The sequence below is a fragment of the Macaca mulatta genome, chromosome 2 (genome assembly GCF_049350105.2).
Source record: "Macaca mulatta isolate MMU2019108-1 chromosome 2, T2T-MMU8v2.0, whole genome shotgun sequence".
NCBI classification, from domain to species: Eukaryota; Metazoa; Chordata; class Mammalia; order Primates; family Cercopithecidae; genus Macaca; species Macaca mulatta.
In genome coordinates this window covers 197742610-197768608 of record NC_133407.1, presented here as the reverse complement: position 1 = coordinate 197768608, position 25999 = coordinate 197742610, and the positions used below count along the sequence as shown (strand labels likewise).

General features: G+C 35.9%; 1 protein-coding gene across 4 annotated transcripts in view; it reads right to left on the bottom strand.

Annotated features, from left to right (window-relative positions):
- GBE1 (1,4-alpha-glucan branching enzyme 1) overlaps nucleotides 1-25999 on the bottom strand; it is a 263149-nt gene that overhangs the window by 172297 nt on the left and 64853 nt on the right. For all 4 annotated transcript variants that reach the window (NM_001266287.1, XM_077991016.1, XM_077991015.1 and 1 more), the window contains 1 exon segment: nucleotides 4571-4686. In NM_001266287.1, the coding sequence (NP_001253216.1) occupies nucleotides 4571-4686 (116 nt within the window).

Sequence of the window (25999 nt, the reverse complement as noted above, 5' to 3'; positions counted from 1 at the left end):
ACTTTTTATTAATGTAAAAAATTTCGAAAAATATTATTTTTAAATCTGTATGTTCAGGAAATTATATAAACTGAAAATATGAAAAGAACAATTTAAACTCAATCAAAACGCCATTCCTTGGCTTTCCAAAAGAGGGAGATATAACTCCACTGCCACAAACATACCAATTTGATACATAAATGATCTATTCAAATACACAACTTATCAAGAAAATAATTTTAAGGAAAAACTCTAAATTATGTGTTTATTTTGGCCTTATGATTTTAATTGCCTAAAAAGCACAGTTAAATCCATGAAAAATATGATCTACAATAATAAAATGAAAGCTGTTCCAGCTCCTTTACAGAAAGCTCAATAGTAGAATAAAAATGTGACAAAAGGCCGGGCACGGTGGCTCACGCCTGTAATCTCAGCACTTTGGGAGGCCGAGGCAGGCAGATCACGAGGTCAGGAGATCGAGACCATCCTGGCTAACACGGTGAAACCCCATCTCTACTAAAAATACAAAAAACTAGCCGGGCGTGGTGGCGGCGCCTGTGGTCCCAGCTCCTCCCCAGGCTGAGGCAGGAGAATGGCGGGAACACGGGAGGCGGAGCTTGCAGTGAGCCAAGATGGCGCCACTCACTCCAGCCTGGGCCACAGAGCGAGACTCTGTCTCAAAAAAAAAAAAAAAAAAAAAATGACAAAAGACCAAAAGTACTTATGCTATTTAGATTTTGAAAAATAGGTTTAGAGATGACAGATGTCAGTTACTAAAATTTGTACCTCCTGATTGTTATTTGAAAATTAAAATTTAGTATTTTTCTGAACTAGAGACAGAATGCTACCCATTTCTTACAATGATTATTAAAATTTTCTCTCCTTGAGCAGTGGTCTGTTGCTCCCATTGAAGAGGTCCTTCGCATCCCATTAGCTGTATTTCTAGGTATTTTATTCTCTTTGGAGCAATTGTGAATGGGAGTTCATTCATGATTCGGCTCTCTGCTTGTCCATTGTTGGTGTAAAGGAATGCTTGTGATTTTCGCACACTGACTTTGTATCCTGAGACTCTACTGAAGTTGCTTATCAGCTAAAGGAGTTTTGGGGTTGAGAGGATGGGGTTTTGTAAATATAGAATCATGTCGTCTGCAAACAGGGACAATTTGACTTCCTCTCCTCCTTTTTGAATACCCTTTATTTCTTTCTCTTGCCTGATTGCCCTGGCCAGAAGTTATATGCTATGTTGAACAGGAGTGGTGAGACAGGGAATACTTGTCTTGTATCAGTTTTCAAAGGTAATGCTTCCAGCTTTTGCCCACTCAATACGATATTGGTTGTGGGTTTGTCACAAATCACTCTTATTATTTTTAGGTATGTTTTATCAATGCCTATTTTATTGGGAGTTTTTAACATGAATGGATGTTGAATTTTATCAAAGTCTTTTCTGCATGTACTGAGATCATCATGTGGTTTTTGTCTTTGGTTGTTTCCATGATGGATTACATTAATTGATTTGCATATGTTGACCCAGCCTTGCATCCCAGGGATGAAGCTAACTTGACCATGATGGATAAGCTTTTTTGATGTGCTGCTAGATTTGGTTTTCCTGTATTTTATTGAGGAATTTCACATTGATATTCATCAGGGAAATCATTCTACTATAAAGACACATGCCCACATATGTTTACTGCAGCACTGTTTACAATAGCAAAGACATGGCACCAACCCTAATGTCCATCAATGATAGACTGGATAAAGAAAATGTGGTACATATACACCACAGAATACTATGTAGCCATAAAAAGAAATGAGATCATATCTTTTGCAGGGACATAGATGAAGATGGAAACCTTCATTTTCAGCAAACTAACACAGGAACAGAAAACCAAACACTGCATGTTCTCACTCATAAGTGGGAGCTGAACAATGAGAACACATGGACACAGGGAGGAGAACAACACACACCAAGGCCTATTGTGGGGTGGGGGTGAGGGGAGGGAACTCAGAGAACGGGTCAATAGGTGCAGCAAACCACCATGGCACATGTATACCTATGTAACAAACCTGCACGTTCTTTGGTGTGTGTCCCAAACTTAAAGTCAAATAAAAATAAAAAATAAAAATAAAGCTATAGTAATCAAAAATTATAATAATTGAGATAACAGGTATACACTGGTACTGTTCAGGCAAAGCCAAACGTAGGGTGAGCCAGTAATAATAGTACTTACTGTATCAAGTTCTTGCAATGAGTCAATGACAAAATATATGTAAATTAGTTAGCTATCAATGGGAAACATTCAATAAGTGGTAGGTGCTTATGTTGGTATTTTTCATGCCTCCTACTTTGGCTAACAAAGCAAGAAAACCAGTGAGCTGTTTATTCTTATCTTTTAATAGATGATGCTGGGTCTAGTAATGAGGTAATGAGTGTTTAACAATATAATCATACAGATCCCTGTTTGAGAGGGAAAGGAACTTTATGTCTATTTAGTTATGTTTATTATAGTGATTCTCCACCCAAAGGAGGAAAATCTGTTTTTCCAATTTAAAAACTTGAAACAGCCCATCGTGCCTCTTCCACAGACCTAGCTCCTTAGCTTGGCAGTTACTTCCACAGGAAGCCACTTCTACTGAGTGGACTGTGTCTGAGCTCTTAGGCTTATTGGAGCAGATAAACATTAAAAATAACTAATGTATTAGATTATTTCCTTACAGGAAGTAATTTTTATAATTCGGATTCCCTGTGCATATTACAGTAACAGGTACATAGAAGATACCCAATACATATTTGTTGAACTAGTGAAACTATGAATAAATAGAACTCGGCAGCTAAAAATCAACCTTATGAGGTGATGGCCTGCAACCAAAGCTCCACCATGATTGGGAACTTTCCTGTGCTTCAGCTAAAACATCTGAGGGTCACAGAATCAAGGAGTTCAGGGATTTCACAGCTGCAGCTGGTGCCAAGCAGCTGTTTGTGATTTAGATTGGTGCCTTTAGTTAATTGATTGTAATAAGTAAAAACTCAGTAAAGTTAATCTGCTAATTATCTCAAAAAAAATAAAAAAGAAAATGGCAGAAAAAATTTCCGCAACACTTTTTAAAAAGTAGTAAGTTCAGTTCTTAAAAAAAAGTTCCGAACCTAAAATAAAGGTTAAAAATAAAACAGCCATTAAGACCTAAAGCAGCAATGAAAACAATAATAGTTGCCTTGCCACAGTTTCTGTAAAATTAGCCCTTACAAACTATCGAAGAATCAAATTGTTTGATTTACTCCTTCGAAGACTGGGTCTCAAAATGGCTTTAACACTCAATACATTTTTTTTTTCGAGTGTCTACTCTGCCACGCACTGTTCAAAGAACTGAGAGTATACAGGAGAAAAAAAAACAACACACAGCAAAGACCATGCTTTCATGGAGCTTATACTGACATGGGAAGGGGATTATTTATATTAAATTTTAATTCCTCTTACCACAGACTATCGGTATTTTTCTCTTTTTCACTACAGATTAAGAAGAACCTTGACTGCCATCTCTTGTTAAACGTCTTCTTATTCCAAACAATATTCTTCTCTGCTTACTATTATTATGTGTGGCAATATCTTACTAAATTTTATATACACTTATAATTTCATTATTTATAAAATATTTTTAACAACCTACAAAATAAACATACTGTGCATTTTGATTTAATATATTTAAGTAACTCTGAGTTAATACTGTTAAATAACAAATGCCAATAAAAATAACAACTCAATCATAGGGTTTATCATGGTAAATGTCCGAGGAAGAAAGAAACAAGGGACAAGGAAATATTATATAATTATATGACCATGGAGTAAAATCAAGCAAATGTGGAAAGATTTAGATCGCTTCTCTTGTAAACAAATGCCTTAAATCTGTAATCCAGACTTTGGAGCCCATCCCTCAGACATCCCTTGATGAGACAAGAGCGCCGACTCTAATTGCTCTGCAGACCTTGAATACAAAACCACATGGTCAACCAAGGCAGAGGGAGTGTGGAGGACACTCAGCCTGCCTCCAACAGAGAGACCCCTGGGCTAATTCAGGTGGCATTATCACAGAAGAATATGATAAACAAGACCGCAGCACCACCATGTCAGAGGTCAGAAAGAGGAAGAACCAGAAGAAGCAGTCTCCAAAATGCATGAGCGTCCAACACAGCATCCCCTCCCACATCAATTTCATCCGACTTCTTTACAGATAAAAATCCTCTCTACTTTGGCTGATTTGAAGACAGGTTTCATTTTTCCATTAAACTTTCTGTTTCCCAAGCTAAAGTTTTACAATTACTCAAAATCACTTTTAATATATCATTTCTTATATAAAGTTTCTAAACTTGTGATAATAATACAACTAAGTTTTGTTCCCTACCAGTCAAACAATTCTAATCTAACCCAATTCAACTCAGCAAGACCCTCTCCTAAATTTTCCTCCATTTGTACATTTAGACTGTTTCTCCCACACTTATCCTTCATCAGTTACACATTCTAATAGTTTAAATCAAACTTGGCAAACAAGATAAAAAGAACATGCTAAGTTCAGGAAAAAACAGGAGGGAGGAAACTACCTTTAACTTGGATCCATGAGGCACGAGTGCAGATTTATTCTGCTTTGGTGGAATATACAGCTTCCATTTTCCATAATCCAGTTTTTTATATGGGTATGAAAATGGATTCCAACCATCTAAAAAAATAAAGAAGATCAGTTAACAACAGCATGATAGGACTAATAATTAATGAATTTCAAGAAAAACAAAATACTGTTTTACTTGCACAAAAAATCAAATTGTCTAAAAAATTGTTTTCTAAAGTTTTAATCAAAATACTACTGGTTTAGAAAAGGCAGGTTATTCTTAATTTACTTATAAAATATGCATTTTGAAGTCTGCTTTTGCATTTTATAATTAAATTAAGACTATAACATTTTCAGTTGTGGTTTCAACTCTAATGCTTCTGTCAATAAACAGAATGCAAAAGAAAAACGATGGATCCTTTTTTTAGAAAACACCATCAACAAAAAGACACATTATGAACAAACAGAAATGTAGATGTCATGGTAGAAAAACAATGAAGAACCATTAAAATCATATAACATTTACTGAATTTCATAAGAGTGTGACAGAGTTGACATAAAATCTAAAGAAATGCCTTAAGCAAGAAAGACAGAATGTTATATAAAGTGTAGGAAGTAAAGAAAAGGTGGAATGCAGGATGTGGAAGAAAGTAAAACAAACAAGAGCAGACCCACACACACAGAAATTAACATATCATAAGGGAGGCGTTAAAAACCAGTGAGTCAAGGACACACTATTAAATAAGTCGTGCTGGAACAACTGATTATCCTTATGAAAATAAAATAAAACAGATCTCCACCAACTAGTATGTCCCCAAATCATTTGAACATAGATTAATATTTATACATGATAGGCAGAACCATAAAATGCTTAGAAGAAAACACAGAGAAATGCATTTACAATATTGGAATATAAAAGGTTTTTTAAATGAAATATTTTTTAAAACTATAAAACTTTAAGACTGGTAATTCTGACCATTAAAACTGTAAACTTATCATCATAAATAGATGAATCGACAGAATGACAAGACAAGCTATAAACTGGGAGAATACATTTGTAATGAATATACCAAAAGACAGAGAGCATCCACAATACATGAAGAACATTGTAAGTCAATGAGACAAAGAAAACAAACCAAGAGAAAGATTGACAAAAAATTTATTCAGGAGAGGACACTTGAATGGCCAATAAACATATGTAATGATACTCAAGCTCACTGTTTAATCAAGCAATCACAAATTAAAACAACAATAAGATACCATTTCACACTCAGGGCATTGGAAAAAATTAAAAGTCTAAAAATATCATCTAGTCAGCAACCATATAAAACATCGCTGCTGAAGGTAGTATCATTGGTAAAAACAACTTGACATCATATGTGATGCAAAGTTAAAGACATCTTAACCCCACAGCCCAACAATTCTGTTCCTAGGAAATAGCTTAGAGGAATTCTCATAAACGTACACAAGAAGGCATTCAAAATTATTCACTGAAGAATCCTTTGCCATAGCCAAAACACTGGAAGCTATCAAAATTTCAACAGCCACAATATGGGTAAAACTTTGCAATATAATTAAACAACTGGATGCTATACAATGGTATAAAATGAATGGATTAGAGTACCAACATATGCAAAATCCCACATACAAAAGTTAATTTTAAAAGGGTACAGAAGAATAGCATTTATATCAAGATCAAGAACTATCAAAACATTATATGAAACTTACTGATATATATGTATGTAGTAAAAATATTAAATCAGAAATAGGAATATGAAATATCAAATTCTATGGTGATTCCCTGTGGGTAGAAGAAAGGGAACACATGAAGCTTCAATATCTGCAATATTCTTGTTAAAGCGAGTTGTATACACATAGATGTTTATTACATAATTTGCTATTTGTTTATGCTAAAATATTTCATGGTATTAAAAAAATCAAGCAGCCTTGTGGCATATACTCTGTTGCTAAGAGACTACATTCTCAACTAAGGACATAATAAAGGAATAATCAGGAAACTCATCTTATGCCATGTTTCCTTCCATTACACACCAACATTTTCACTCTTCTCTCTCAGCCAGTCTGAACAATGGGGGTAAAACAGGAGTAAGAAATAAGATTTAAATAAAGGTTCTTCTAAACAGTTACCTATTCCCCATCATGAAGACAGTCTGAAAATGTGTAACAGCAGTTTGTCTCCAAGGGCAGCTCTACAAGTTTGGTGCTGTTATACTCCTCTTCACCTAAAAACCTCAAATACATCGCACCTAAATACGCTGTGACATTTCATTACCAAAACAAAGAGTTTAGTCCATAATTAGAGGAAAAAAATAACAAACGTTTGGAATATAAAAATCTAGGTAATAGAACACTATATGATTACTGCATTTCTTTTTAGCTAATAACTTAAGACAAACAGCAGATCTTTTCCCGGTTAGGTAGATCTGAAAATACAGGGTACAGTTCATTAGTTCATTCATTCATTCATCAAATATGTATTGCATGCTTAATGCAGGCCCTGTTCAATGCCAAACCAAATTTAGCATTCCAAATTAGTCCTATCTCATAGAGAAAAGGTTAAATTGGGCTATAACAGACCAATATAAATGAGAAGTACAATGGTATATCCACTAAAAATTTATTAAAAGATTCAGATACTTTGAAAGTGAAAATTCAATGATAGGTGAAATTTAGATATGCAGATTTATTTGTAAGAGCTGTTTCCCCACTGTGAAAATGGCTTCCAATATCAGTTTTTGAAAATTGATGAACTAATTCTTTAGCTTGATATCAACTATTATTTTAAGACTATTTAAATAAGCAAAGTATTAATATTTGGTAAAAAAAAAAATCTTTTACTGTGTCATATTTTTCTTTTATAATAGTGTAATGATACAAAATCTCCAAAAGCATATGCTGATTATTTGTAATTATACACTGTGAAAAACATGTTTTCTTTGCATCTTCAAGAGTTTCATTTTAGTAATGCCCTTCTCCTCATGGGAATTCAGGTGTTGGCTTTCACTGCAGGTACTCTTTTCTGCCAACCACAAATCTTTAAAGCAAGACTGAGAACAACTTCACATATTTACCCCCACCCAAAAAAAACCCAGTACGTTAGCCATCATAAGCTATGTAGAGCATTCTAAAGATTTCGTATGGGAGAGAAAGAAGGTTTGCAAGTATATACGTATGAAATTACTTAAGATTTTTCCATTACTCATTTTTCTCTCCAAATAAATCCCTCTTCAGCTACCCTACCATCAGATTTTCCATCTCCTTGACTCTTTCTTTAGTCATTGCAAAGCCCTAAATTCTTCTCTCTCATTCCTTTATTAGTGTTTGTTTCTTCTTTCCATTAAAAACATGGGCACCAACCAAAATATCCACTTCTACCATACTACATCACACAAAGGAATTTTTCCAGCAAAACCAGTTCCTGCCTAATATGAGTTTCTCAAAATACCCAATAAAAACAGCTTAACTCCACAGAATACACATATGTCAATATCCAGAAACAGAATAATCAGGAAAATCACTGGATTTGGATCCGTGCTTATAAACTTAACATTAAACACTTAGCTAAGAAAGAAGGAACTATCATTAAGATGTATCCAGGTGTGATATTAGGAACCAATCACGGAAGCACAGTTAAAAATAAATACATAAAATTCAACTTCAAATTATTGGTATAAAAATTCTGAAAATTGATTTTAAGTAAAATTGGATTTAGAAAAACACAGAAGGCAAAATAATATAAGCTGGTAGACACATTTTAGGGAAATGCATGTCTTGTGAAATAAGTCATGTGACTCTACTACAGAATATAATTGAAAATAAAGTAATAATATTAATAACAATAATAAATTGTACCAAGCCATATCAGAGCCTATCTAAAGACATTTATAAAACAAATCAGGTCACTCAAACATTTTTCATTTAATCCTACACGACTTATGCTGAGTACACGAGAGAGAATTAATTATGTAATGCAAAGAGTTTGCATTGCTATGCAGACCTGAGGATAGAAACAAACATGACTTCATCATGTGTGACAATTATTTGCTTCTCTACCAAGCATAGAACTACACATAGAACTAGAATGGTCTCTATCTAGGTCAGTGGGTTCTCAAACTATACCTCACATGAGAATCACATGGATTTGTTAAAATACAGATTGCTGGGTCCCAGTCCTAGAGTTTTTTATAGAGATCTTTGGTGAGGCCTAATAATTTGCATTTCTAAAAAGGTCACAAGTGATGTTGATGCCAGTGGCCTAGGGACTACAGTTTAGAAACAACTGCCCTGGTTAAATCCACTTAACACTTTTGTGAGTAATTTTCTAGATGAAGTTAAACTAAAAGGCTATCAAATAATATAATATATCAACAGGTAAGGGACTTCTGAAATCAAAAATGTCTTAAGTAATCCTTTGAGGTAAGTGTTAATCACATGATATATAGGATTTAAGATTTAGGATTGACTGGGGTTATAAAGCCCAGGAAGGGTGACCAGGGAGAATCAGATTAAAGACGCAATTTCAGAGATCAAGGAATTTAAATGTATTAATGTGAGGGAACAGAAATGATAATGAGAACATGAAAAGACAACATGCATTAAAACCATTATTGAATATACTATTATTAGTGTCTATAGATAATATTTTCTATAATATTCACAACAAAACATAACTTGGTTAAAAAGTATAAGCAACTGATAACAAAATGAATAAAAAATTAAAGGTTTATTTTTCCCACAGAAAAGTGATATTAAACCTTTTAAATGTTAACAATATTAACTCATATTCCTGTCTACTCTCCATTATCTACCATAATCTAGATATTACTAGGCTCAAAGTTAGGTACCCCCAAAACAAGGTGTGCTTATTTTTTCAGTTTTGGTGAAATTTTAAGAACATGTTCCCTACATTCATAAATTATTTTATTACAACATCTGCTAAAACATTTGATGTTTATTGAGTACAGAAAACCTGATACAGTTCTGTTTTAACAATAAAATGTTAAAATTTATTAAAATTTAGGTACACAAATAAAGACCATACAGGCGCTATTTACAATTGAGATAAATGTAAACAAATATAAAGACCTTTATGATGATCCACTTTCATTAATGAATAGTAAATATATTTTGTCATGATTTTTCTTAGTAACATTTTCTTTCCTCTAGCTTACTTAGTTGTAAAAACACAGTATATAAGATACATAATATACAAAATACATCCTAATTATTAGTAAGGCTTCTCGTCAACAGCAGGATATGAGTAGCTAAGTTTTTGGGGAGTCAAAATTTATACTCAGATTTTGAGTATGTGAGGAGTAGGCACGCCTAGCCCCCACAGCGTTCACAGATCAGCTGTATAGTCTTGGAGCAACATTTAGGAACTCCAAGAATATAGAAAGGATTCTGGTACTCTTATGCCTGTCTAGTTTCTCTTGATAGAAACTTTTGGAGCGGCATATTAATGTTTTTGTTGAGATAGTGACTAAGTAGCATTCTTGGAGTTCAACATATTTTAATTTGCAGTCTTAAGTCTGGAATAAAGGTAGATTTCAATTATAAATTAAAGTAAAATATTTCTAGGAATCACTTGGCAATTAATATGTACTAATTACTCTTTTAAAATAAAAATACATACAAACATAGTATTTGAACCTCTCTTACTAAAGAAGGTCTTATATAGCTAATTAACAATAATTAATTTTTTTGGCCTTCTGTATTTTTCTTTCTTATTTTATATTTTACTTAAGTACTGGGATACATGTGCAAAACATGCAAGTTTGTTACATAAGTATATGTGCCATGGTGGAAAATCTGATATATTTCTAAACCAAACATTTTAATAGGTATTTTATTATTAACAGGCTTAAATTCATCATATGTGATGAGGCATAAGATTCTATTTGTCCACAGACTCAAAACAAGCTGACAAAATTTAAATCGAGATACGGAAAAGAAACAGTGTGATGCACAGTTTAATATGAACTGCAAACACACATTCGGCAAAGGTGATCAAACATTAACTAAGGTCACTGTATCAGGCACACAAACTCTGTGTTTATCTCATACCCAACAACCTTTCCTTTTCAAATGTACTAATCCTCACATAAAATTCTCAAATGTCAGCTTCCTTCAAATATTCCCAAACTCTTTGATTCACAGTGGAGTACCACTCTTCATCAGCACTTAGCCACTTCATTTCTGCAGCGTTTTTAAGTTTAATATAAATTTTCCTTATACATGACTGAAATGGTTCCAACTTAGTATGTAGGGTCTTCCATTTTTCAGGAAGATTCCAATGTGCTAAAGAGTTTGGTTCGCACTTGGGCCAATCCCTGCCACACCCAGACAAGCAGTGAGGTAAGATGCCTGGCAAATGCAACAGGCAAGGCTAATATACAAAGGCTAATATAAAGTCAGTACTAGCCCATATGGCAGATATCAATCCCATCCCATCTGAAAGGATATCCTCAGGACAAAACAGTTGTTAAATATTTGGAATATCACCACTTTGGAGCAAGGAAACATCCTTCCTCGCCATACGATGTCATTTAATTACTTTGTATCAGGCAGAATGTATAAGAAATTATAATGCAAAGGCTTATAAAGATTGAAGTTTGGGGACTTTGCTTGTATCAAGGAAAATCTTGTCATAAAGTACAGAGCTGGAATTTCCTATGGCATTGTTCTTACCCAGCATTATGAGGGAAGCACACAGTGTCTGGTGGGTGACAGACAGTAGTCCTTTCTGACATATAGCCCTGTGCTGTTTGATTTTCTCTCTTCCCCTCCAGATAATTCTTCCTCCTCTCAGTTGGGTGCAAAGGAGTCATCCTTCTTCAACTTCTGCTGGCAGCTAGTACCCTGGGAAGGACTGTAATAAGACACTTCCCCTCCCTATCACTATTACCTTGGGGAAACTACTCTTAACACTTATTAGTTTAGCTTAGGTGTGGTTTTCAAGAACAATCTCTAAAGTATACCAGAGTGCCACTAAATTCAGAACCAATGGAATACTAATATCTCATTATTTAAAGAAACAGTGCTCAGTCATGTAATCTCCAGCTTTCTGGAAATTAGAAAATAAATCAAATACAGTAATTTGTTCATTACTTAACAATGGGGATATATGCTGAGAAATGTTTCATTAGATGACATCATTATGGTGTACACATTATAGATTATATTTATGCCACCCTATATGGCATAGCCTACTACACACCTAGGCTATATGGTATAGCTTATTGCTCCTACACTACAAACTTGTATGACATGTTATTGTAATGAGTACTCTAAGCAGCTATAACACAATGGTGAATATCTGAGTATCTAAACATTAAAAAGGTACAGTCAAAATATTATAATCCCATGGCACCACCTCTGTATGTGCAGTCCCTCATTCACCAAAATGTCATGTAGCATATGACTAAGAGCTAGAGCTTCACTTACTAAATTGTTATTTAAGGTATTTATGGGAGAAAAGAATTTTATTATCAAAAAAGTGTGGGTTTTAAATAAAAGCATGTTTCTTTATTTCTAAAATAGTATTTACATTATGGTACTTTCTATGTAACAAAGGGGATGATAAATGGATATACATCATTGCTTGTAATTTTAAATGAAATTAATAATGTTTCATCAATAAACAGTATTTATACTATGATTCTTCTTATGTAAGAGAGTGATAAATATTCTTGTTTATAATTTCCAAAAGCATAAAATACAGCAAAGAATGAATAGAAATTACTCTGAATATGAGAATATGCACAGATTAGTAGTCTTCCAGGATTGTACTCATTATATTTTGACTCAAAACCATGTAAATAATTCATAAAATGGGAAAATGTAGTAAGTTAAAAAAGAAAAAATAAGAAAAGCCCTTAAAATATAAATAAACTGAAATAAATGAACATAATTGCATTATCAATAGTAGCATATCAGGCAAATCTGACTCCAGACTGAAGAAAGTATTGATAATTTTATTAAGGATAAAGTTACTATGTTACCAAAAACATCTACTGATAGTAAGAATTGCATAGGCCAGGTGCGGTGGCTCACGCCTGTAATCCCAGCTCTCAGGGAGGCAGAGGCGGGAGGATAGCTTGAGCCCAGGAGTTCGAGACCTGCCTGGGTAATATGGCGAGACCCCGTTCTCCACAAAAAGGAAAAAAAAAAAAAAAAAAAAGAATTGCATAAAAAAGTATTAATGACAAAATTGTACACTGCCTCCAGTTTGGTTTAAATTATGGAAAACAAAACAACTAATGTACATGAGGCAAGGGAAGCGATGAAACAACACTAGCTAACTATTGATAAGTGTCAAAGCTGGGTGAAAAGAATATAGAACCTTATCTCTATTATTCCACAGAGTACAATATTTCTGTAATAAAAATTTAAAAATGAATGTTATGAGGTCTCTGTGCACAAATACGTGTCCAAATCTCTTTTCTTGCTATCAATTATAAAAAGTGAAATTATAAAGCACAGGGCATAAGGTTTAATATACTTATGGTTCTGAATACAGATTAACAAACTACTTTCTGGATAGGTAGTTTCCATTAATACACCAATCAGCCAGATATGAGGATGTTCAACTACCCATAACCTCGCCAACTCTGAAAATTATCATCTTAATAACAGGACATACCTGCCTTGATCAATCAGGGTTCACTAAGAGAATTAAGCCCTAATGTTTTAAGAATCCATTGTATGCAATAAATTAACTCCCCTTCAGTGCATCTAGAATCGTATTAGTTACATATAGTCATTGCAATTTGGAAAACAGGCACTCAAATAATTTTCTGTGTTCTGTGGATCAGATGCAGAACCTCTCATTATTGTTCTAACTGTAACCAGTAGCTTTCGATACAGTTTTCATTTCTTTTCAAAACAGACTATAATTGTAACTCTGATTATTCTCTCCAATACTATTGTTATTTGTGAAAAACTGTATGGTGGGTATTATATTTTCCTTAAGATTTTTTCATTAATTTGTAGTTTTAATGAAATGAAGTTCGTCAGGAGGCTTACTTTGTAGTTCAACACAGGGGCAATCAAACCATTTACTTATTTACCAACCTATTTACTTGCAGGAGTAGAAACCATTCAATTATCTCAAAACAGATTTTATGGAGAACTCCAACATAAAAACTACGCAAAGCATATAAAGGCAGAGCTGAGCTGGTTGAAATGCCTCTATCTGGCCGGCTTTCTCCTCATTTCTTACCCTCCCTCCAGAGCCCACCACGTGGAACTCAGTTCTAAAAAGTGCTCCAGTGTATAATCTATCTTTGTAGATGTTTCACAGATCCTTGAAAGTATGTAATTTCATTTTATTCAAATTCTCCATTTATTTTCAGTTTACTTGACCCGCTGCAAGCTAACAGTATATTAAATACTACCATGACAAGTGAGTTTGAAATGTTATCCAATTTCGGCCGGGCGCGCCCAGCACTTTGGGAGGCCGAGGCGGGCGGATCACCAGGTCAGGAGATCGAGACCATCTTGTCTAACACGGTGAAACCCCGACTCTACTAAAAACACAAAAACAAAATTAGCCAGGAGCGGGGACGGCACCTGTGGTCCCGGCTCCTGGGGAGGCTGAGGCAGGAGAATGGCGGGAACCCGGGGGGCGGAGCTTGCAGTGAGCCAAGATGGCGCCGCTCACTCCAGCCTGGGCCACAAAGCCAGACTCCGTCTCAAAAAAAAAAAAAAAAAAAAAAATCCAATTTCACACAATTCATGCCATCTATAATTGACCAAAAATAAACATTATTTAGGATCTAAGGATAATGACATTTATCTTTGCTGTGCCTTGCATTATTGATCGCTTTTTACCTAGTATTAGGGACTGAAAATTTGTATGCCCCCCAGATTCATGTTAAAATCTTAACCCCAAATGTGGTAATATTTGGAGATAGGGACTTTGAGAGGGAATTAAATCATGTGGGAAAGCCCTCATGAATGGGATTAGTACCTATATTACAGGAAACCCAGAGGCTTGGTCATGTGAGAACACACTGTGAGAAGACAACAGTTTGCAGCACCGCAGAGGCCCACACCAGAATCCAACCATGATGGCACCCTGATCGCAGGCTTCCAGCCTCCAGAACTGCAAGAAATAAATTCTTTTGTTTATATGCCACCCAGTCTATGGTACTGTGTTATAACAGCCCAAACCCACTAAGATACTTGGGTTTGGTTTGGGTCTGAACATGACTATCCTTTCATTTTGTAATTTCTCAGTAAACCAGAAGAAAACTAATGGGTACAGCTGTAAAGTGAGACATTATTTGCTTAGAAAGAACATAGAAAGGATAAAGTAGGAAGGAGAAGAAATGTAAGAGACTTGTGAATGCCATTTGGTCTATAACCAGAGGTAGCAACAGTCATCCTGTGGGCCAAGAATGGCTCTCAAGTATGTTTTCAGTAGCTAGCTATCTCTCCATTTTCCCAAACATTTGGGACGCAGTAGGGGGACTCTTTTTAGACAGGGAGCACACTCTAGTTCCCTGTTCGATGCCATATCACTATCAACTGCAACTTAACTGATTCATCACTTCCTTGGTTTCAGCATGTATTTGAGTTTAGGAACTCTCCTCTATACCCTAAAACACAATCTTCTATCTTAAGATGCCCCACCTGACCCAGTCCATGGTGTGGGAGCATGGCAATGGTTTACAGTAATCAAGAAGGGACCTACATAGATCTCCCTCCTAACCCTATAGCCGCATATGAAAATACACCAATAATGTTAAAATAATGGTTTCTAATATAGCTAGCAATGTAACAGATAAAAACTCATGTGTCTCTGGCCAACTGGTTTTCAACAAGGATGACTAAGACCACTGAATGAGAGAAAGAATAGTCTTTAAAACCAATAGTTCTGGGACAACTGGATCTCCACATAAAAAAAAGAATAAATTTGGATTCCTGTTTTGAAGCATATACAAAACTAACTCAAAATGACTCATGTCAGAACTAAAACTAGAACACATACGTCAATCTTTGTAATTTCTGTTCTTTAATATCACACAAAAAGTACAAGAAACAAATGAAAAAACTGATAATCTGACATCTTCAAAATTAAAATTTTTGTATGTCAAAGGACACTATCAAGAAAGTGAAAAGGCAGTCCACAGATTGGGAGAAAATATTTTCAAATCATATATTTGATAGGGACATGAATCTAGAGTATATAAAGAATATTTAACAATTAAAAAAGACAATCCAATTTTTAAAATGAGCAAAGGATCTGAACAGACATTTCTACCAACAAGATGCACAAATGGACAATAAGCCTACAAAAGGATATTCACGGGCTGGGTGTGGTGGCTCACATCTATAATCCCAACATTTTTGTAGGCCAAGGCAGGAAGATTGCTTGAGGCCAGGAATTCAAGACCACCCTGGGCAACATAGCAAGACCCCATCCCTACAAAAAATAAAACAGCTGGGCATGATGGCACATGCCTGTAGTCCTAGCTACTCAAGAGGCTGTGGCAGGAGGGTCGATTGAGCCCAGAAGGTCAAGGCAGCAGCAAGCCATGATGACACCACTGCACTCCAGCCTGGGTGGGAGAGTAAGGCTCTTTCTCAAAAAAATAAATAAATAAATAAATAAATAAATAAATAAATAAATAAAAATAAACATAGTAATAAAAAAGGGTATCCAACGTTATTAGTCATTAGGAAAATACAAATGCAAATCAAAACCATAATGAGATACCACTTCATGCACACTAGGATGGCTAATGGATAGTAAGTGCTAGCAAAGACATGGGAAAATTTCAAACCTCAGGTGCTACTGGTGGGAAGATAATACGGTGCAGCCCCTTTGAAAACGCTGCAGTTCCTCAAAAGCTAAGGCAGAGTTATCATTAGACACAGCAATTCCACCCCAGCCGAGATACCCAACTAAAATGAAAACACACGTCAACACAAAAACTTCAATACAAATGTTCACAGTAGAATTACTCATAATAGTCAAAAGGTGAAAACAATCCAAATGATCATCAGTAAATGAATAAACAAAATGTTGAATATTCATAGAATGAAATATTATTTGGTCATTAATAGGAATGAGGTACTAATACACACTACAACATGGAACCTTGTACACATGCTAAGTGAAAGAATCACACCCCAAAAACATATATTATATGAGACCGTTTATATGAAATATTGAACACCAGCAGATTTACAGACACAGAAAGTAGATCAGTGGTTGCCTAGTGCTGGGGAAATGGTAGGATGATGGCTAAAGGGTATGGCATTTCTTTTGGGGTGTTGAAAATGTTCTAAAATGAACTATAATAATGGTTGCACAACTCTTTCATTACATATACTAAAAGCCATCAAATTGTACACTTTTAAATGGTGAGCTATATGCTACATGAATTATATCTCAATAAGGCTGTTAAAAAATAAAACTTTTTTAAAAAGTCAGGTAGCCTTTATTCATTCACTTCCACTGAGCTTTTGCCCTAGAATAAAATCAGGTTCTGTTGGAGATACTGTAAAGGAAAAGACCACATAGTGAGACATATAAAAATTTAATGCTGAATGGTTAGCTTGGTCAATAAGTAGAATTAAAGACTCAGGATGGATAGCTGAAGACTCTATGAAGAAAAATGATTAAAAATTTCAACGCTTTGCCAAGGTAGAACAACTTAATCACATTTGAAACTACAAACAACAACAGTCTCTTTACTCTTCTCAAACCCAGATTAGTTAGTGGTAGCTTTAGAGGTGATTACCAACTTAAGCTAACGATGATGATGCAAGAACTTATCTTTTACTCTGAATGAGACCTGTAAGGAACACAAATCTATAACTTTTAAATAGCACCCAAATGTTTTGCTATCTGGACACAGGTTTGGTAACCAATGGCCTATGTTATTATTTAAGAAACCTGACAAAGAATTGAGAGAGGAATTTTCTTTCATTTTACATATACATTTCATATATATTTGAGGAAGGAGAGCTGTGAACAACTTTATATCAAATAATATACTCCCTTTAAAAAAAAATTTGAGCAGAGGCCATCTCAAAACTAATGATATGGAAATGAAGAGTCTTATTGTGATAGAAATAACAAAATCATTGCAACAACAAAAAATAGGAAGACGTGGTGACACTGATTCCAGTAGCAGTAGTTATGGATTGTCCTTAGTGCTTGACTTTCAACATCTAATTCAATTACCTCAAATGTCCCATAAAGTATTACAATTTTCATCTGATGGATGAGAAAATATGCTCCAAGAGGGAGAGTAACAAAGACCAAATCGCAGAGCTATTACATGACAGGCAGTATGTGAGTCATGTTAGTCTGACTCCTGCTTCTGTCTGTATGTGTTCTTACCCTCTACAACACGTATACAACAATCTAGATCCAGCCCAGCATCTATCTACTGGGTAGAAATGTGGATAATACCTGTCCTAGACAACTCAAGCTGCTATAACAAATACCACAGACTGGGTCACTTAAACAAAAAACATTTATTTTTCACAGTTCTGAAGGCTTTGGAAGTCTAAGATCAGGGTGGCAGGACAGTCCAATTCTTGATAGCTGTCTTCCCAACTTGCAGAGTACTGTCTGCACGTTGTCTCACATGGTGGAGACAGGAAGCCTCTCTCTGGAGTCTCTTATAAGGGCACTAATCCCATTCATCAGGGCTCTCCTATCAAGATCTAATTACTTCCCAAAGCCCCATCTGCATATTTCATCACATTGGAGATTAGGGCTTCAACACAGGAATTTTGAGGAAACACAAACGTTCAGTCCACAGCAGAAATTTAACTAGATTTTATGTTTGCCCTCTCAATTAAAGCCATCCAGGAATTGCATGCTTTAGCAATCCAAATTTTTCTATGGAATTTTTTTTTCATAGAAAAGCTCACTAGTACATTTTTGCAAGCCCTGAAAACATCAGGCATGTCAATATAGCAGCTATGCCAGAAAGAAAGCTACATCAGTCTGTCAAAACACAGGATCCCCTCAACCACACTGCTGGGATAAGTCACCATCCCCAGCCAAGTAAGTGACAAGAGCATGATTCAGGCCACTCTCTGGATATTCCACCTTAAATGACAACAAAGTGTTTTGTTAACGTTTACAACATGCCTAGCATTAATCTTGGTGTTATAGCCTTGTGGAGGATAACAACAAAAATATCATAAAAGAGAATGACAGCAAGATAGACAGATAGAGGAAGAAAATAACAAAAATAATTCATTTTACCAAGTAGCTTCCAGTATCTCCACAGAGAGGTAGACTTGTACACTCTACTTTCGTGCAGCAGCAGGTCTTCTATTTCACAGAGAAAACTGGAGCCAGGAGACCAGAACTTCCTCAGCTTTCCACTCTCAAACCTATGAACTGGTAAGTGCAGGCTCCTTTACCTCCTTTCCTTCAGTCTGTGAGAAAGACATGTTTTTCTCGTTGTTGTTTTGTTTTAGTTTGTTTGTTTTTCTCTTGTTCAAAGCTAATCATTTGATTCCATTCTTCTTTTTTTTTTTTTTTTTTGAGACAGAGTTTCACTCTCATCCCCCAGGCTGGAGTGCAATGGCAGGATCTCAACTCACTGCAACCTCCGCCTCCCAGGTTCAAGCAATTCTCCTGCCCCAGTCTCCCAAGTAGCCAGGATTACAGGAGCCCGCCACCATGCCCAGCAAATTTTTGTATTTTTATTAGAGACAGGGTTTCACCATGTTGGCCTAGCTGGTCTTGAACTCCTGACCTCAGGTGATCCACCTGTCTCGGCTTCCCAAAGTGCTGGGATTACAAGCGTGAGCCTTCGCGCCCAGCCGATTCCATTCTTTTCTCTTTTGTACAATTTTTTTCTAATGTTCTGTTGTTTTCAAACATGCTCTCAACTTCTTTATTCTCAGCATTCAAATATGATGCATTGATGCACTGGCTTAAAGAACATTAACACACTGAAGAAAAACCTCTCTTTTTGATTCAAGCCGTTCTCTGGCTGTCCTGCCACTGACAGGCCGATCTCCTGGCTGCCATCTCCACTTCCTCATCTCTCTTCAGCTGATACGATGTTTCTGAAATACTCTGGCAAAGCTCACCATACACTTGTAAATTTCCAGTCCCAATAGTTCTCTGCCGACTCCAAGCGGTGTGCATTTTCATTGGCATTTGAAAGTCCTGGTTCCTCCTCCTTGGGCTTCAGTGATACCCACCTCAGTTGGATCTCTCAAACAACAACGATAAAGATGGAGATGAAAATGAAGGAGTGCATTTGAAAGCTACGTCACAGTTAAATTTGGTAAGACGACTGTTTGGTTATTAGGGGTGGCAGAGAAAAATAATGTTTCGCTTGTGTGGTTCTTTAAATGGGACAGAGAATATAAAGTAAGAGAGAAGGGAATTGTAAGAAACTAGAAGTAGTCATCTACAGCATCTACTACAACATCTACTACTGCAGGAAGATAAAGGAAGAAAAGATACCTAAATGGAGGAGGCAGGGAAGTAAGATAAAATAGCGAATGCAGGTATGTGGGGTACTAACCTCTACCATTATTTTTGTTTCTTATTGCAAAACAAGGATATATTCTGCATACAAAAAAATATATAGATAAATTTTAAAGACACTGGCCAGGAGCGGTGGCTCACGCCTGTAATCCCAGCACTTTGGGAGGCTGAGGTGGGCAGATCACCTGAAGTCAGAAGTTTGAGACCAGCCTGGCCAACACGGGGAAACCCCATCTCTACTAAAAATACAAAATTACCCGTGTGAGGTGGCATATGCCTGTAATCCCAGCTACTCTGGAGGCTGAGGTAGCTTGAACCTGGGAGGTGGAGGTTGTGGTGAGCCAAGATCACACCATTGCACTCCAGCCTGGGCAACAAGAGTGAAACTCTGACTCAAAAATAAAATAAAATAAATAAAATTTAAAGACACAAAAACATACTCAAACCACATCCACCTCTACATTATTAATGCCTTAGTATAAAATCTCCTCATTTTTTATTATATAGGTATTTATATGCATATGCATGTGTCTATATAGTATAAAATATATATAAAAGTATATACATACTTCTTTTAACTTACAATTTTGTAACCTTTTGTCACACACTACACAGTCAGTGTCACCCGTATTAATACATATTCATTTATTACAGTAGTTCCCCATCCTGGTTATCTTTAAAAGTTCGAAAACAATAAAGACTCTACTATAGATCCGTCAATCAGATCCAGGAGTGGATCTTTACTTTTATAAGCTCCCTAAATGTTTGCTATTCACACACAGGTTTTGTAACCAATAGTCTATGGTATCATTCTAGAAATCTGACAGAGAAATGAAAGAGGTATTGTCTTTCATTCTAATATATTTAGAGAAGAAGAATGATGAGCAACTTTATATGCAGAGGGAAATAAAGCAGCAGATGGAGAGGCTGAGGGGAGAAGAAGAGGTAAACAGATGTACAATATTAAGGACACAAAAGAAAATAGGATTCAAAGTATGGATCTGTGACAGTAATTTCTTCTACCAACTTTTGAAAGCGCAAGGAAAGGATAAATAGAGACACACAGACGTTTTTCAGAAAATGATTGGAAAGTCAAAAATCTTCCTTTCTGGTGGCTTGTCTTTTCTCTGAGAAGTCAAGGCAACTATTATGTGAATGAAAAACGAGGAGGCAGTAAAATCAGGGATTCTGAGGAGAGTAGTGAAACTGAAATAGCTACCATGGAGAAAGTTAGAAAGAGCAGGCTCGGGGTGTGCAAATGATTTCTGTGAAATGTTGATGGCCATGATTCTGTAGAGGCAGCAGTTCACATCTCTATGTGATTTCCCTCACTGTTCCCAGAAGCTATGCAAAAGCAGAGAAAAAAATCAAACATTACAGGTTTACAAGGTGAGCACGGTGGAAGCTCAAAGTTCAAAAGAGATGAAACGTTCAAAAAGAGATCAAGGGGTCTGGAGTAGCATCAAAGTAAAGTAGTCACGTCACGAAACATCGTAGATGGAGACGCCCCATTCCGTCTGGAGTATTTAGCATCACGGAGTTTCAAACAAAACAATTCTGCCATAGCAATCTTTATACCTTTCACACAATAAAGTTTGATAATGCTTTCCAAAATTCTCCTCATCACTCACCAGCAGCCTCATTCCACACCAAAAAATCTTGCTTGCTACTCCATCACCCTTCCTAAGCATATCAAAACCTCTAAAAAAGCAGAGTCATTCTAGCAGATCCGCAGATGCATGAGTGGAAAATAAATGCTTACTATTGTTACACAAAGTGTGGAAATAGTGTGCTACTCAGCACTACTGTGGATATCACCAACTCGTGTATCAATGAAGAGTGATAACTCCCTCTGAACTCCCACAGTAGCCTACACCTACATCTACCATAGCACTTACTAACTACACTTAATACATTTGCTTATATGTAGCACTTACTACATTTGTCTATATTGATTTGTTTTTCCCTTCTTTGACTGCCAGCTTTCTGAAGGTAGGCATCAAGTTTTATTCTTCTTTGCACCCCAAAGCCTAATACAGAATCACCCACAGAGTAAGTACCCAACAAGTATTTACTAAAATAAATGTTCACCTTTTTATGCCAAATGAAGATCATATTAAGCTAACTTGGCAACTGAACATGTAATAAAGAATACAATTCACCCAAAAAAACCATTTCTTTTTAGTTCTGCAAATGAGCATAAATAGTATTCTTTTAATAAGACTCCATTATACACTAAGATTACATTAATAAGAATTATACCTGGGTTTAGCAAATAATATAAATGATTAAAATGCACAAAAGATCTAGGTGGTTCCTTTTGTTAACCTTTTCAATTAGTATGGGTCACTAACCAAATTATGTTGACAGAGATTTAAAAGCAAAAGTACAGTAATTTTAAAAAACATGAATGACATGAATGTATTTACTTGTATTTTAAAACAGATCTTAATTTTCTTTTATGTCCTAAATGCCAAAAATAATATATATAATATATAATACTATATATAAATTACACATGCAATTACTATTATGTATATGAACTATATCCATTCAACATATTAAATATCACCATTTTAAAAAACGAATATTCTAAAATGTTCAATATGCTATTAATCTAAAAATTCACAAAATGTCAAATTATCTATGCCCAAACATTAGCAGCATCTAAAATAAACCTCTATATGTAATTTCTACATTTATTAGACATACAGGACATAATTTATTAGACTATGTTCCTTTTTTTCTGAAATCTAAAATCCAAGAAAATTGAATCACTTTTAAATGAACCAACGTGTTTATTAGATCTGTAGGGTGTAAGAAAACTTCAATTGCTACTCTGTGTCATGCTGATACAGGCATAAACTCTCAGGTTAAACTTCTCTCTTTGTAGTACAAGTTTCAATTTGGATTTCAAAAAGCTTGAGGCCATCAATTTTCACATCTTTCCTCACTCCCATTTCAGAAATCAGGGACCCAATTTTAGGAAAATACTGGCAACTTATATGGAGGCTTAACATGTTCAAGAACAAATCTGACTGCCATTAGGGCAATTCCATTAAAACAAAGAACATTTAATGCACCAACAATTGTCATGTTTTCTGTCTTTAATGTAATAGCCATTTGTTTAAAGTCGAACAAAGTGAATAGTCATGTTTTCCTTAACTACTCCACTGATTAGATTTTAAGAACGCTTAAATTTGAAACAAAATCATTAAAATGTTTTGTCACTTTTAACTACTTCATAGAATAGCCCGCAAGGCCCTACGTCATCATCTCACACACAGCCTCCCATCACTGGCGGGCGAGTCCACTCTACCAGTTGTTGAACTAAGCTTCTTCCAGCCTCTCTTGACCACTGGCCATATTGAGGCAGCCAGCGGGGAAGGGGTCCCCAGAGAAACTCCCACCAGTCTGTGCCCTGGGAGGAGTATGCACTGTGGTATGTTCCTGCTGGGATGTTAGTGTTGTTTGCAGTGGGGAGGAGCCTGGCCCCTCCTCTTCCTGGGTGGAACCTGGGATTCAATTCAAAGCACACCAGCAGGGATTCTGGCTTTGTGGAGGATCCCTGTTTCCCATTTTTTCCCTTTTTACCCAATAAAACTGTGCCTTACTCACCCTTCAAATTGTCTGTGAGCCTAATCTTTTGTGGCTGTGTGACAAGGCCCTGTCTTTAGCTGAAGTAAGGAAAAGTCATGCAACAAGAGGTCCACTACATAAACGTTATAAACTGAATGCTCTAGAAACAGAGAACTCTGTGCGTCCTCTGCGCCTACCCCACGTTTCTAAGGAGCACAGTAAGATCTTCACAACTATGAAGTCCTGCCAGAAATAACTGTGTCCTCCAGAAATAACGTGGACTTCAGTTCTCTGACATCAGCTAGACACTCAACACCAACCAAAGTCATATGTACATCCCCTCGGTGCTAGCTCTGTGTGTGCATACTTCGTCTCTAAATTCCTCTTATTAAGCTTCCCAAAGAAATGAATAAACTATATCTCAGTTGTAACACTATCAATCAAATAGGACAGGAAGAGCTAGATACAAAAACACCAACCAAAAAGCAGTAAGACAGATACTCCTCCAGCTCTGGTACTGGGTCAGGCACACAGCAAACAATAAATGTGCATTAAATAAACAGTTACCAGAACTACTCACTATTTTATAGTTACATGTACGTGCCTGTTTAAAACTACAATAGTAAATTTTTCCAATATATTTATGAAACATTTGCTAATCAATTAATTGGGATATCATTAGCACTTATCCTAACAGAATTAATAACTCCAAGCCATTCCATAACAGCATCATCACCATGAAACACAAATTTAAATGATGGAAATCCTCTTTTTTGCTGTTTTGTTGTTTAATAAAAGGGTTAAACCATTTATAACTGTCTTTATTGTGTTTCTATTTTATTCTACTTTTTATTGTCTTTATCATCTTGCCGTTTTCCTTATTGTTGTCTCATTTTATTTATGATTCTCTTTATTGTCTTGCTATATTATTGTCCTATGCTAGACATTACAATTGTCTGTAAGCATAATTAAGTCCTACTAACACAAAGCAAAAATGAATTAGTAAAGAAACATTTATGTGAACATACTAGATTCTAGGAACTATGCTAGCTCTAGCACACAAAATTTCATTTCATTGTATTTTGAAGCACTGCACACAGAAAGCTATTCCTATATGGCTGATGATGAAGATTGGCAACAAAATAAAGTCCAGATGAGGATAATCCATCTGCTTGCAACAACAATGGATTCCAGTTTTCTGTATGCCTAACATGACCATGCCTTCTTGTTCAGCCTCTGAAAGTGAATGAATCTTGATCTTAAATGAGAAAAGATTAACAACTCTGTAACGTTGCAATTTCCTTCCAGTTAATGATAATATATTTACAGGAGATTTCAGTCTGTGATTCCTCACCCTGTGAAGAGGAAGAAAAAGGAGAATAAAAATGGACTATTTTATAAAAAAGCTTTTCCTTTAAAAATGAAATGAAAATTATAGTAAATAGACTTAACTTTTAACAGTTTATTTTGGTTTAATATGTGCAATTACTCTGAGATATGTTATGCTAGTCAGCATGACCTAATCATTAAAAAATTAATAATAAAATTTGAATTCTAAAGTTGGTTGGATGCAGTGGCTCACACCTATAGCCCAAGGAGGCCGAGGCAGGAGGAAGCCGGGAGGGAGGGTCACTTAAGCCCGGGAGTTCAAGACCAGCCTAGGCAACATACCAGGACACTCCTCTCTATAAAAAATAAAAATTAGTGGGGTATGGTAGCACGCCCCTGTAGTCTCAGCTACTCTGGAGGCTGAGGCAGAAGAATCGCTGGAGCCCAGGAGCTGGAGGCAGCATTAAGCCGTGGTCATGTACACCTTCCTAGGTGACAGAGCAAGACCAGGTCTCAAAAATAATAAATAATTAATTTTGTAAATAAAATAGTACAGTTGAATCAAGCACCTAAAGTAGTATTATTATTCATCTGGGTAGATCTTAGGCAAAAGTAAACCAATAAAAGAGAAAACCCTACTTCTGACTTAGTAACTCTTAGAGGAAGGGATCTATAACGAGTTGATGGACAGTAGCCAAGGGTGTGATCATAGATTGGAGCTGTGGCAATTGCTCTGAAGTTTATTACCCATGCCTACTCCTATGACTTTACTCGGGTGGCAAAACTGCCAAGACCCACACAGCCCAGACTTCAGCATCTTCTCACAACAAGGGAGACCCACATCCTGAAACCAGGTGATGCAGAGCCAGGAGTACAGTGAGGACTGGTAGTTGGCCACACATCCTTCTACATTCATCATATTTTTATTTTTAATGCCTTGGATTAAAAGTGCTCAATCAGATAGGATCACAGAGTAAGTTTGGAGCCCTCTAATTTCTTCTAATTAACCTA